Consider the following 15,769-nt stretch of genomic DNA (forward strand, 5'->3'; position numbering starts at 1 on the left):
TTGTTAACTGTAAAAGTTAGTTCAATGAGTTTATTGCCGATCGTTTTCCTTTATCCACGTATATTTTATAAAAGATTTTGGACATATATTATATTACTGGCACAAGCATGTCAGGAGAGAAACATACACCAGTGCAATCCTGCAATATTGGCACAGACATGGTAATGATTTGATTTTTGTTACTTATACCCTGTCCCAGCTAACTGTAGAGCAAGGCCGTACATATCGGCAGAGGAGGAGGAGGAGGAGGAGGAAATGAAGTGGTCAAAGTGCAGCGTTGCCAACCGTTCGGTCCTGACCATACATGTATGGACGTACGGTCCAGACCTTAGTCCGTACACTAAATGCACGGTTTGTCAAAATTTGCTCTTGCAGGTTTATCCCTAATATTTCTCTAAGAAATTCCTAAATCAATCGTACGGACCTGAAGACAAAAATACGGTCAGTTTGCCATGTTCGTTCGGTATTATCCTTTTCAAAAGTTTGCAACGCTTACAGATTTCCTTGAGGAAATCGGGTAACTCCCGTCGCCCGTTACACAATCTGTTTTTCTCACTGTTCATTGGTGGAGCCATCTTGCGTCACTACTTGCGCAGTGACTTGTTCTCGTTCGCCTGGTCTACAGTTAGCTGGTACGGGTTTAGCATCCCTTTCCTGCCATTTTTGGCTAATCACAACAATGAGGATGAGTGATGATATGATGAAATTGATTAAGGGACGCTCAACAAAGAACACCCATACCAGGATTCGAACCTGTGAGCCCCAGCATCACAGCATGCTGTGCTAACCACTCCACCACAAAGCTGAGCAGACACATAAATGACATCAGGGCAGAGGCTATTGCATCAAATCATACTTTATAAATCCTAGCTGGTATTTTCAGAATTGAGACAATTAACCATTCAAAAATGTCGGCCAGCATTTCAGATACTCAGGCTGTCAGCACAGGACAAGAGAAGAAAAAAAGAGACATACAAAATTTTAAGAAACAGGTTTTCCAGTGGATGTATTGATGCATCTCCCAATAAAAAAAGATTTGGCCTTACCTGTATTCAGTTCTTGTTCTGCAGTCTCATCTTTAGGTGGTTTGTCGTATAGCCTAAGATACACGTCGATTGCACACTTTGCAGCCTTGAAGTAGAAGGGATGTGCCCGTAATATATCCTCCAGCCTGAGTAATCCTACGTAAGACCGTAATGTCATTTTTCTCATACAATATGTATGGAAATCAAACTGGTCTTCTATTATTTCTGAGAAGTGCTGAAATAAGAAGGAATTTCCAATTAATCAAAGAAGTAGTAGAGGATAAAATCAAAATTTTACCCAAAATTTTACCTACAGGAATGAGCATAATTAGCAGACAGTTTTAAAATAGAAGAAATAAAACGAACACGTTTCACTAGAGCATATTATTTAAATGAAATAAATTCTACACTTCTTGGAGATTAATTCACACAACACAAACACACATAAAATGATAAAATGATTAGGAATGGGTCGATATGAAATTTTGGCCAATACTGATAAAGTTCAGATATAAAATTTACCGATGCCGATATATAATTCCAAATGATCCTTGAAGAACCTGAATGGATCATTAACCTCCTTAATAAATGTATGTTTCAAAGTGACTGCAGTGCAAAAGTAGTTGCATTTAGAAATTTTTTTTAAAATTATGGTATGGAGATTATCCACAATAATTATAACAAAATGGCACAATTTAGCACTAAATTATAAGATATTTGTAGATATATCGGATAAGTAAAATAATTGGTAATTTTACGGATATACCAATATACCTATATCGGCTGATACCGATAGAGTACCGATTAATCTGTCCCATCCCTAGCAAAAATAGTGACTTTCAAGTGGTCACCTTGTGATGATACACAGTAGTGAAGTCTTTTTCTGAAGTTTTAACATCACAGATTTCAAGAATTTCTTCCCAATACTAAGGTCTCCCAGATGGTGTAGTGGTAGCATCATCACCTTGTAATCACAGGATCATGGGCTCAATACCCGGTGGAGCCACATAGTGGTTCGGATCCCACATTAAACTGTAGGTCCTATTAGCCTATCTAGGCATAAAGTATTCTCCTGCTCCAGGGTTGGTACGATTTTTGGATTATGAAATTCCCTGACATTTCCAGGTTTTCCAGTCCAAAAATGACATTTTTACAGACATGTTGTTTATCATCATGATTTTTGAATTAATTATTATAATATTCACTTTCAGATTTTTTTTTTTTTTTTAAATAGCAAATTTCATTCTACACACACAAGAACATGAAAATGCATCTAGCCTTCGCTAAGGTAACAGAGGTACATTATTTCACCATAACAGATCTCCACAATACAAAAACAACAGAAAAAGTTCATAAACCATACAAAATTTTTCATTTTCTGGCAGATTTATAGTATTGTAGAAAATGCTGCTTTTTTGCTTACGTTTATAAGTACACAGCATCTGGATAATTTTTTGTTGCATAAGAAATTCTATAGGAAATGCCAACAAGACTGAGATCTATAAAATAATAGACTATAACCTAATCTTGACAAACCTTTCCGATAATTATGATCATATTGTCAATGAACTTTAGTTATCAATCAGATATCTGGACTGCAAGTTTTACTTTGATATTCTTTCTAATATCTAGTATTATAAAAGTGAAAATTTATTATAGAAATTCGAAGAAACCATAATTTTGCACGTGGTGGCTCAGTTGGTAACGTGTCTGGCTACCATGCTTAAGGTCCAGGGTTCAATCCCTGGCCGGTTCAAATCCAAGAACTTTTCTAACGTTGGGTGCGGCCCCGGCACCCACCCAGCGTCGAATAACATGGGTACCTGGGGGAAACCCTGGGGGGTAAAGGCGGTCAAGGGCATGATGCTGATCACATCACCCCCCACTCATGACCGGATCAAGAAAGTGTGGGGCGTTACCCCCACACCCCCTATATGCCTTCATGGCATGGTGCTAAGCACAGGGGAGCACTTTACCTTTTTTTACCATAATTTTGCACAAGACTGAGAATCATAACAATGATAGAAACAAGTTTCTAAACTGAATCTTTTTTTGGGAGTCGAATCACAAGAACCGAATCCAGAAGTGGAAGCGAGCTGCTTGTTCATTTTGCAACTTTCTTCTCTTGCAGACTCCAAATTGCACGTAAATTCCAGACAATCTGTAAAATTCCTTGATCTTTCCCTGACAAGCCAATTTCTCTGACATTTCCCTGTTTTCCAGATGCATAGCAACCCTGTGCTCCTTCGCTATACTCTTAACTGCTTACTCGATAAGACTCCAATACTGTGTAGCATCCAAGGTGACCACTTATTTTTGGTTAGCATCAGTTTGCATGAGTGTTTGTGTTGTGTGAATTAAAACTCCAACAAGTGTAGAATTTATATCATTTACATTATATCCTCTAGTGAAATGTGTTAATTTCATTTCTGCTATTTTGAAAACCATCAGCAAATTACACTCATCCCTGTATTAAAGGTGTTTGCACATGCACAAAAAAGTAGTTTGTTACTTTTTAATAGGCAGGTGAAGGCCAAGCCATCCTGCTTCCCACCCTACATGAATCTGCAACCATCTTACATTCTCAGTACTATTTCAGAGGATGAGTTTTGCATCTCCCTTCTAATAAATTATTATAAGGCAGTGAGAACTTTTCTCAAATTTTGAGAAACGTTTGGTAGGCTGAACTCTGGAGATTTGTTTTATAATTTTATGCAATAATACCGTGCGTTCATTTCGATCTGCAGCCGAGAGATCGGGAGAAGCGTGGCGGACGGCGCTGACGGAGATGCCGACATTTGCGGCCTGTAATGCCCGCTTATTTTTATAGACATATGCAGACATTTATATAAATATTGCAAAACGATCACTAACCTGTGTTATAACACGCAAAAGTTCTTCTGTAATTCATCCAAGTTCTGCTCTTATATACACAAAAAAATACGCTTTAGAAACGATGTTAAGAGCCACAGATAATAAAACATTTTAATCATAGTTTTGACCAGTAACGTCCTGCTTAAGTTTATATCCTTGAAAGAGTTTTGTGCCGATGGGGATCGTTTGGAGGTTTTGAATGTGCAACACTGTATCAAGATTGCGCTGTAGAAGAAACCGTTAAAAGTCAATAGTGTTCGTGAGCTTCCTTTCAATCCGAAATCTCCGAGCTCGAGATTTTTGTTCCTTCGCGACTAGATGAAGACAGAGTTGTAAATATAGTGGCGAGCAGTGTAAACCAAGAGCGTGTTAATTTCGTACTGTGCGCAAGAGTGTTATTCTTGGTTACTTGCAGTTACTTGTTTGTGTTATTGTAGTGTGTATGTGTGACATGTCAGTGAGACGATTGGAATGCCAGCCGCAAGATTCACGTTAGAACAAAGATTTTTTTATATATGACACGTACCTACGTGAAAACAAACTCGTGTAGAGACGTGTGTAGGTAATTTGTACAGAAATTCCCATGCGTTTCAACTCCACACAGAGATACGGTTAGACATCTTGTCCTTAAATTACGAGAAACTGTATCGTTAAATTTTAAAACACCTAAGCAAAAACGACGGATTCTAACCGAAGCAAAACTCGATGATATTGGTGCAGCGTTAGAACGTTCTCCAAACAAACCTCTACGCCGTGTTTCACAAGAGGTGGGCGTGTCAAAATCATCGGCACATACAGTCACTAAGCTACTAAAATTAAAACCATACTCTTATAACACAGGTTAGTGCTCGTTTTGCAATATTTGTATAAATGTCTGCATATGTCCATAAAAATAAGTGGGCATTTCAGGCCGCAAATGTCGGCATCTCCGTCAGTGCCGCCCGCCACGCTTCTCCCGATCTCTCGGCTGCAGATCGAAATGGACGTACGGTATATGCCACAAGTAGGCTAGAAAATATGCTCTAATATGCCTATTTCTCCCCCTTGGCTAGAAAATGTATGCTTTCACATTTAACCTTTAACGGACGGAGCCTAACATGCTTGTATTCCTGTTCAAGCCGGTGATTTTTCAAAGTTGCCGTGAAGTACAAAAAAATCGTAACTCGAGAACTTATTGTTGTAAAGAGATTAAATTAGTTTTGTTTTCTTTCTCAAAGACAGGACTTCTAGCAGAGATAAAATGTATAAATTGTGCCTCCCAATAATTAGTGTTAGAAAAAGAAAAAGAGTTAATTTTCTTTTTTAAAAACTGGCATTATTTTTACTAGGGATGGAACAGACCCATTGGTATCGGATGATGTAGGCATATCGGTGCATTGGTTTACAATCCGATATATCTATAAATATCTTATAATTTAGTGCAAAATTCTGCCCATTGTTACAATTTTGATGAATAATCTCCATGTCCTACTTTTTAAAAAAGTAATGTCTAAATATGCAACTTCTTTTGTCTAAATATGCAACTTCTTTTGCACAGCATAAATATGCAACTTCTTTTGCACAGCAGTCACCTGGAAACACATTTATTAAAGAGGTCAATGAACCACTCAGGTCCTTCAAGGATAGTTTGGAATTTTATATCGGATCGGTAAATTTTACATTGATATCGGCCAAACTTTCATATCAGCCATCCCTAATTTTTAGCGACATTACTACTGTTCCTCTCTCGCTTCCCTACGTGTTTTGAGCATTGTATTATGTACACATTTTAAAAACAAATTTTGGAATTCATTCAGATTTCAATATCAAAATGCAATTTTATATATTTTTTGATCCTAAAATGAGCCGAGTTATTTTTATCAATATCTGAATCTTCAATTGTCTCTGCTGATTGACTAAAATATGGGCTCAACTATTTTACTTGTTACTTACTAGGGGCGATCAGGTTGCTCTGACCCTAACATAGAAAGAGCGGCAATAGGGTTTCAATTTTTTTTTTATTTTCAACATACTCCCTTGCAACTCCAATGCACTTTTCTCATCAGTGTTCCAACGCCTGGATACCTTGCAAAAAAAAATCTTCCGACTGGTCCTCCAACCATGAGTCCACGGCCTTATCACATCAGAATCATCAGAAATTTTTTGCCCACGAATGTCATTCTTCAAATGTTTGAACAAATACAAATCACAGGAGGCCAAATCTGTGGAATAGGGTGAGTGGGGCAACAATTCGAACGATGCATCTGCGATAGCGGCCCTCGCAATGCGTGAGGTGTGGACAGGTGCATTGTCCTGGTAAAGGAGAACACCACGGGTCAACATCCCACGTCTCTTTTTCTTGATGGAATCACGTAATTTTTTGATTAGGTCACTGTAGTATGTGCCAGTGATGGTTTGGCCTCTTTGTAGATAGTCCACAAGAAGGACACCCTTGCAGTCCCAGAAAATTGAGGCAATCACCTTCTTGGCTGACGTTTGCACCTTGACCTTCTTCGTTGGTGGAGAATGTGGGTGTTTCCACTCCATGCTTTGTGTTTTTGTTTCTGGGTCGAAGTGATGGACCCATAGTTACAAATCGGGCAAGGAAATTGTCTGTATTAGCACGAAAATTGTCAAGAAGTTCTTGACTAATGAGCATTCGGGTGCGCTTCTGATCTGGGGTGAGGTTTCGAGGGACCCATCTTGCAGCAATTTTTTCATTTGAAATTCCTGGGTAATTATGTTTTGAACAGTACGATATGAAAGGCCACACATCTCAGCAACATGACGATAGTGATTCGACGATTCTTCAGCACGATATCGTGGACTTTGATAATGTTTTCGGTAGTCATAACAGTTTTTGGTGCTCCACCTGCATGTTCATCCTCACACGACTCTCTCCCACAATTAAACTCACGACACCATCTCTTCACCATACTGTATGAAGGAGCAGTGTCCCCTAGTGTATCCACCAATTCCTCCTGAATTTTGGATACCGTCCACTTCTTCTTCACAAAATATTTGATCACCGCTCTCACATCAGTTTTCTCCATTCTGGCACATTGACACAACTTCACTCAGTTAAACCCCTGTAAAAAGAAAACTGTACGCTACTCCGACTTGAAATTCAGAATGAAAGCATACAAAGGATCACTAAACAATAACAAAATAAAAAATCAATCATAACATCATTCCTTCTATGTTAGGGTCGGAGCAACCTGATCGCCCCTCGTAACATAATACAAAAACCGTATGACTGTCAGAATGGGCTGCTGTTACCATCCAATGGATCATTTCACCCATGGAATACCTGCACCATCATATCCAAATCTACATCATAGGCCAAGCTAGTGGCAAGAGGTGGAAGATGCAACAAGTGTATGCTACAACTCACGATAGGCACATTGCAATTGTCAAATTAAAGAGGCAATGTTTCTTTGTCATCATTGACAACACTGTATTTAAAAGAACTGTAGATGAAATCACATGTATTAAGTAGTATAGGCTAGAGCAGTGTTTTTCAACTGGCAGGCCACATCCCGGTACCAGGCTCTGGCATCAACTTTATCGGGCCACGAGAGGTTCTCCTGAAGTTTGCAACTTGCAGCCTGATCTGGCAACTGCTTGGAAAAATGGCCTTTCATTCAGGGTTCAGCAATAAAGAGGACATTCTTTACAAGTGCCAGTAAGAAATCAAGTTGCTGAGAGGAGGCTCCAAATTTGAATTACAACCATGGAGCCATTCTCGAATTAGAGCTGGAAGTATTAAGCGACTTGCAGCCCAATGTGGCAACCAACTGGAAAGATGGCTTTTTGTTCAGGTTTCCACTGCAACAACAGGAAATGTTTTCGTGACAGTTGTGGTATGTGATCAAGCAATCTAACGGGGGGGGGCAAGCTTCCTGCCTCCAAATTTCGAGGTTAAAGGATGGGCTTAGCAATTTTCTTTAACAAATATATTGAAGTGGAAATATTCTGATAAACTGGAATTTTTTGGTGTCCAAAATGGAACATGCCAATGAGAATCAGGACTTACCAAATTAATTTAATCATATTGGCAAGAGGAAACTAAAAGATTCCATTTGATTCAGTTGTCGTCATAATTTAATCCTACATATAATCGAACTAATACTCTTTATGATTATGCCACAATTTATTTCTTAATATTAAATTTCTCGTGTACATATTAATTAACATATAGAGTTTAAAAAAAAATAGAAAGTGGTTTACGAGTAAAATTGTTGGGACCGGGCCATCGACTGGGAACAAATAAAAATACTGGGTTGCGGGCTCACGAAGGTTGAAAACCACTGTGCTAGAGAATAACAGTAAAAACAGAACATCTATTCTGTTAAAACAATTGAAATAGCAAATCTAATACTTACTCTATCCACTTCATGGCACTTTTTTAAGGAATCTCCCCACTTTTCTAGCCTTTGGTAAGCCAAGGCACATTCTGTTTGAAACCACATACATTGCATTTCATTTAGGTTTTCCATGGCAGATACTCCTTCCTACAAAGAAAAGAAATTGGATGGTCCGGTTTATTGCGTTGTACTAATGTTACATACATGGAGAAAGAGAAAAAGTAGAAACCATTATTTTATATCCACATTAAGTTCATACACATCAGACATAAATTTAAATGCACGGGAGGTTTTGTTCATTGCAGAAGAAATTAAGTAACAGGAATGGCAATAAAGACTCACTCGGGAGTTCTTTTTAAAAAGTGGGGTAACTGCCCATTTACCATTTCTGTTATAAATGGCAACAAAGACCAAAGATATCATGAAGTTGCTCATCCTCTATTGCCAAACCACTGTGGCTGTGAAGATACCAAACCAGTACAAAACAACAAATAGTCTTCATAATCAACCTCTTCTGATTGGATCAACAGACAACACAGCCCTTTATACATGTCTAGAAAAGTGCCAACTTTCAGACATCTCTGAATTCTGTTCACGGTGAGAATATTTATTCTTGCCACCTCACAATGCACATTCTTTCTAACACTCAAGACAATTATAAAATTGCAAAGGAGATATATACTGATATAGTACATCATATTTCACTTGAACTTCTAAATATCAATCTCCTTTCTACTATCAGCACACAACATGCATAAAATAACTACAGTGAAACCCCGATTTTACATTCCCAGATTTTACATTTTCCTGCATTATACATTCAATCTTGATGGTCCCAACATTGCAAAGTCCCCTGAAAATACAAAATTAAGGTTCCACTGAATAACAATCTTTATGAAACCATGAAAATAGCATTTCAGAAAACTTATTGAACACCTGATCTGTCTTATGGACAGATTTGTATTTTCTGTGTACTTTTGTTATTTCTAGAGACATGCATATTTTGTTTTTGACGAAAACACGAAATGTGCAATAACTAGAGGCACATATTTTTGGTAAATAAAAAAGCAAAATTTCGGTACAGACTCGATTTCAGGTTCAAAAGCGGTAAATAAAATTAAATTTCGGTGTTATAGCGGTGACTAATCACATCAAAAGTGCTACATAAAATGACATTTTAGATTTAAAATTGTGAATATATTCCTAAATTTGATTTAAAAACTGCACTTATTTACACAAAATAAACTTACCCATTCTAATAGCATATTTATGTAGTTACCAGAGTATTAAGTTTATTCCTGTGTAAAGCGGTCCATTTTTGCTTGTAAAATATTTACAGCAGAATTAATCAATTTTCCGTGATTTGCATAACTCACAGGATACTTCAGACTTCAGAAAGTGTCGCGTCGGTATATAAACGGTAAATTTCGTGTTTAAGAGTATATTTCACATTTTGCAGTTCATTTCGCATAATTTCGTGACAAAACAGGGTAGAAAAATGCACCTCACACCTTTCAGAATAATGAAAAATGAACATTACAGCATGTTATTTCATATTTCGTTTTTTCGTCAAAAACGAAATTTGCATGCCTCTAGAAATAACACATTGTAATGTTAATTTTTCATGTTTCTAAAAGGTGTGAGGTGCATTTTCCTACCCTGTTTTGTCACGAAATAATATGAAATGAACTGCAAAAATGCAAAATAGACACTTTAAACACAAAATTTAGTTTATTTACTGATGTGACACTTTGTGAAATCAGAATTATCCTGCGAGTTATGCAATTCACGGAAAATTAATTAATTCTGCTGTAAATATTTGAGAAGCAAAAATGGACCCCTTTACACACGAATAAACTGAATATTCTGGTAAAAACATAAATGTGCTATTAGAAGATATTTGTTTGTTTTGTGTAGTAACTGCAGTTTTAAAATCAAATTTGGGATTATATTCACATTTCTTAAAACCAAAATGTCATTTTATATACAGTTTTTCTCACCGCTATAACAGCGAAATTTTATTTTATTTACTGCTTTTGAGCCTGAAACTGCCTGGAACTGACTGTTTTTGTACAGAAATTTTCCTTTTTTATTTACCACAAATATGTGCCTCTAGTTATTTCACATTGGTTTTTCTGCCATTTTGGGGCTAATTGCAACAATGATGATGAACAGATATTTCAGCGAAAAATGCACTTGACCAGGACTCAAAACTGGGTCTCTACTATTCATTGCTCTACCAACTGAGCCACCCCTGGCTTTGCTTGATTTTTTGCGCTGTCACTGTTTTGCTTGTGTGTAATTGTCTGTTAGTGTTACTGCAATGTGAACAATCTGTTGTCTTTGAAGCACCGATGATGTTGACAGTGTCTAATTTCTGCCAGGACATAGTTGTAAATCTTCACTTAAATTTATACGCTGGAATTTATACATCTGCTGTGTGCGCCAAATTATAAGGTAATGATGATGAGTGATGATTTGCTGAAATTTATGCTCACAAGAAAGAAAAAAAAAACCTGCCCAGGATGGGACTTGAACTTGGGAACTTCAGTGGTGAGATTGAAAGTTGACCACTTAACGGGCAAGCCAGATTATGAGCTGTTGTAATGTATAATGCAGGAAAATGTGGCATCCAAGCAAACGAGTATTCAGGCATAAGCCATGGCAATTTCTTTTGTAAGAATGCAGGACCAGCACGAATATCCGAAATATACAAATGGAAAGGAGCAGTGTATTGTAATGTGGAATGCGTGAACAATGCAGATCACGTGTACCAAGTATAGGTTAGGGAAGCGAGCAAAACATCCTTAAGATAGCATTGTGCCACATGTGTTTACAAGTCTGAAAGTATACATTAGCATTACAAGAACAAAAGTGGCACATACTACAGTAGCACACTATTCCCCCACCAGCTCCCTGTGGCATTCTCTGGGACTTCTCTTCCAAAGAACAGCTATTTTTATACACAAACGCTGTTCACTCCTTGGAACAACAGTTGACTCAACAAAAGAATTACCACTGCCCTCTGTGCAATAACCTTTTCATCACACTGCCATGTCCACATACTATGGATGCCATGTTCTCTGGGAAATATGATCATATTATGGTACCACCGTTTAACGTTGAGGAAAATATAGTTGCCATGAGTTATGCCCCAGTCCTCATATAATTCCGGTCCTACTGTATCTAGGAACATAAAATCATGGTTCCACTATTTGTTGACCCCATGAAGCATATTAATATGGTCACTAGAGCAGCTGCATAAAATGAACAAAGCTCATCTCAGGCAAACAATGGGGAACTTCATTTCAATTAAAAACTGTATACAGTCCGCTATCATTACTCCCACCACATGCAGCAATATATAAATAAATAATATCATTAGCCACACAGAAGGAAACTCACCCTAGTGAACTTGGAACATGTTTCCTCGGCCTCTTTCACCATGTTGGCTCGGAGCATATATTTGGCACATTTCGAGTTTATGTACCTATCTGCTGTATCTAAGCCCTGCGCTTCGTCCATCCACTTGTAGGCCTCCAGTACATCACCAGCATGCTGTGGAAAGAAGACAAGCTGATGTTGGACACATTGGATTGTAAACATCTGTTCTTAAACACTAACACTTAAAAATATACATTATTATTAGAGGCATGCACACAGTATTTCGTTTTTGATGAAAACATGAAATAACACATTGTAATGTTAATATTTTATGTTTCTGAAAGATGTGAGGTACATTTTCCTAGCATTTTGTCACGAAAAGATGCGTAATGAACTGCAAAATAGACTCTAAAATACAAAATTTACCGACACGACACTGTCTGAATGAAGTTTGAATTATCCTGTGAGTTGGGCAACTCATGGAATATTAGTTAATTCTGCGGTACATATTTGAGATGAAAAAATGAACCCCTTTCATACAGGAATAAACTTAATACTCTGGTTAACTACATAAATGTGCTATTAGAAGGGATATGTTTATTTTGTGTAATAAGTGGTATTCAAATCAAAATTAGAATTATATTCACAATTTTAAAACCAAAATGTCATTTGATATACCACTTTTGATCCGATTTTTCACCGTTATAACACTGACATTTTATTTACAGCTTTTGAACCTGAAATAGAAATGTTCAGAAATGTTCCTTTTTTTTTATTTACCAAAAATATGTGCCCTTAATCATTATTACTGTGTACGGTACAGATAAAAGTTAGGCTGTGTCATAAAGGCACACAGGCCACACACATTCACGATCTTGGCCTCTCAATGATCTCAACTCCACCACACCACCAACTACCAAAATTTCTGGCTAAGTTCTTTACTAGAGCCAGGAAGTTTGGCAAAATAACTTTTTTACTGCTCCATTTATTGATCAATTTTTTCTTGATACACATTTTTAATGTTGTTGCTAATGTTTTAGAAGCTTCTTCATTTTACCTACGCTTTTTTTATTTTAATACCTCTCTAATGAAATTTTAGATTTTCTTTTTAAATGTATAACTTATTTTTCTTTTAAAAACATTATTTATTAGCACATTATGGTGTTGCCAGAGACAATTACAAAGCTGGGGAAAAGGGGGGGTGAAACTCTTACAGCATCCATGAAAGTATTCGAGGAATCACTGCAGCAGCTGATTGAAGTGCCAGAAGAAAACAGCTGTTGCAAAAAACTGCAAACTTGTAATATGTAATCGTGGAATTGGAAAAATTGAAAACACTTTATGATATTCTTAAAGGTGGAAATTAATTTCTTTCCAGTGCGAGCCTCAGATACTGGACGGGTCACAGGTGGCAGATAGTGAAACCTCTCTATGAGGTGAGCTGTGAATAAGGGGGAAACCCAAATAAGCAGTACCGAACCGAGGCATCAAGGCTATCAGGGTGTGGAGGATGTCCAGCAGCATGGACATACTCAGCAAATACCACAGATACCCATCGACAGCCTTGTGACATGGCAAATAAACACTGCCATAAAAGTGTTTGCCCCCACTGTCTTGTGGGCCTGGAGGGATCAGAAAGGCTAAGGGAGTTGGAATCCTGACAGAAAACAAGGGTGTACCTGAGAACCCACAGGTGGCAACCCCACCACTCAGGTGTAGGCTGTGACAAGCCTGATTAGCTGACAGCCAAAAACAAAAAATTTGAGTTAAGAAAGAAGCAAGCCGGACTGAAAATTTGAGACGACACGGGCTACGAATACAGACATTGAATATTCGAACACTGACAGGAAGGACTGAAGAAATTGTGGATCTAATGGAGAGAAGAGGGATCGACATCTTTGGAATGAGCGAAACGAAATGGAAAGGAAGAGGAGAAATGAAATTTAGGAAAGACTGTAAACTGTACTGGGCAGGAACTGAAGAGGGCAGACGAAGTGGGGTTGGATTTGTAGTCAGAAGTTTAATAAGTGAGGAATTAGGAAGGGTAAACGACAGAATTATAAAACTAAAAATGAATGTAAGAGGGAAAGTAACAAATAATTCAAGTGTATGCCCCACAAACAGGATGTACAAGGGAGGAGAAAAAAGAATTTGAAGACGACTTGGAAGAACATGTAGGAAAGGAGTGGCAAATTGTGATGGGTGATTTTAATGCACAAGTGGGAAGAGACAGGAAAGGGTATACGGAAGTACTTGGAGCAGATGGATGGATGCGGAGGAATGAGGAGGGAAGGAGGCTACTGGACTTTTGTAAGAGAAACTGACTGTTAGTAGGTAATAGCTGGTTTAAGAAGAAATATGACAGCCATAAAATTACAAGATACATTTGGAATCATGAACAAGTCTGTAATAGATTATATATTGTTAAACAAGGAAGCAAAGAAGAAAATGAACAACATAATACCCAGTGAGAACTTTTACAGTGACCACAGGCTACTAGTAGATGTGAGGAGATGGGAAATAAAAGATAGAAGGGAGGAACAAGAGAGAAGGATAAGAGTGTGGAAATTGAAGGATAAGATGATAAAAGAGTAATATCAAGAAATATTGTGAACAAAAGTGCCAAGAGATAAACCCAAAGGAGTAAGAAACAGAATGGACAAGATTTAAAACAGAATTAGTAGAGGCAGGTGAAACGGTATGTGGAAGGACAAGCAAGAAAAGAAAGAAAAATGATGGTGGAATGAAAGAACTAGAGAGGCAGTGATGAACAAAAATGATGCACTTAGAAAATGGTTTAAAGTTAAATCACAAAATGCACAAAAAGAGTACGTGGAAAAGAAGAAAGAGGCAAGAACAGCAGTAAAGGAGGAAAGAAGAAAGTGGATGGAAGAATGGGCCAAAGTGCTACAAGATGTAGATGGGAACAAGAAAGTATTGTATCGATTAGTTAGAGAAAGCGGAGACAGCTGTAAGCTAAGGGATGAAAGGGGAAACGTAGAAGAAGTAAAGTAAAAAAGTAGTGTTCCCCTGTGCTTAGCACCATGCCATGAAGGCGTATAGGGGGTGTGGGGGTAACGCCCCACACTTTCTTCATCCGGTCGTGAGTGGGGGTGATGTGATCTGGACCACGTCCCTGACCGCCTTTACCCCCCCAGGTTTCCCCAGGTACCCATGTTATTCGACGCTGAGTAGGTGCCGGGGCCGCTTCCATCGTTAGAAAAGTTCCCGGATTTAAACCGGCTGGGGATCGAAGCATGGTAGTCAGATGCGTTACCGACTGAGCCACTGCGGCCACGTTGTAGAAGAGGATGAAGAAATAAGGAGAATGTGGCGAAATCATTTTGAGAAATTGCTGAATGTGAAAAAAGGAAATAAACATGAAGGTGTGAAGAAAAAAGAAAAGAGGAAGGAAAAAGTGAATCTCACAAGGAAAGAAGTGGAGGAAGCTCTGAAGAGAATGAAGAGAGGTAGAGCACCTGGAGTAGATGAAATGGAAATTATACTAGGAGCAGGAGTGATTGGTGTGCAGTGGCTGTACAGACTGTTGAAAACAGTGTGGCAAGAGAGAGAAGTGCCAAAAGATTGGACAAAGGGACTAATAGTTCCCATATTCAAGAAGGGTGACAGAAAGGAATGTAAAAACTACAGAGGAATGACACTTAGGTGCCACTCAGCAAAGGTGCATGAGAAAGTATTAGAGAAAATAATAAGGGAAGTAACAGAGCTAAACGTGAGAGAGGATCAGTATGGATTTAGAAGAGGCAGATCAACAGTATACCTGATATTCACCATTAGGCAAATGCAGGAAAGGCACTACGAGTATGGTGATTATGGCATTCCTAGATATAGAAAAGGCATACGATAGCATGGGCAGAACAAAAATTTGGAAGCCTCTAAGAGAGAAAGGAGTCGAGGAAGAGATAGTGTGCAGAGCACATACAAGGCCAACCACAGCTGTGTGAAGACACCAGTGGGAACAACGGAGTGGTTCAGTATAAGTAATGGACTAAAACAGGGAAGTGATCTTTCCCAACTGCTCTTCATAATTACAATGGATGCAATTAACGAAGAGGTGTGGAAGAAGATAGGAGAGGAAGAGATGAAGGCCCTGTTGTTTGCAGATGACTTAGTAATATG

General features: G+C 38.1%; 1 protein-coding gene across 1 annotated transcript in view; it reads right to left on the reverse strand.

Moving 5' to 3' along the window:
- The window catches only part of Naa15-16 (N-alpha-acetyltransferase 15/16), a 225,806-nt gene that overhangs the window by 169,447 nt on the left and 40,590 nt on the right, over positions 1-15,769 (reverse strand). Inside the window, exons 9-11 of the mRNA XM_083129528.1 lie at positions 11,651-11,803; positions 8,264-8,392; positions 1,047-1,260 (exon numbers count right to left, since the gene is read on the reverse strand). Coding sequence (XP_082985654.1) covers positions 1,047-1,260; positions 8,264-8,392; positions 11,651-11,803 — 496 coding nt within the window. The remainder of the gene's footprint in view (positions 1-1,046; positions 1,261-8,263; positions 8,393-11,650; positions 11,804-15,769) is intronic.

This window comes from Lepisma saccharinum, chromosome 10 (assembly GCF_977018435.1).
Source record: "Lepisma saccharinum chromosome 10, izLepSacc3.1, whole genome shotgun sequence".
Classification (NCBI taxonomy): Eukaryota; Metazoa; Arthropoda; class Insecta; order Zygentoma; family Lepismatidae; genus Lepisma; species Lepisma saccharinum.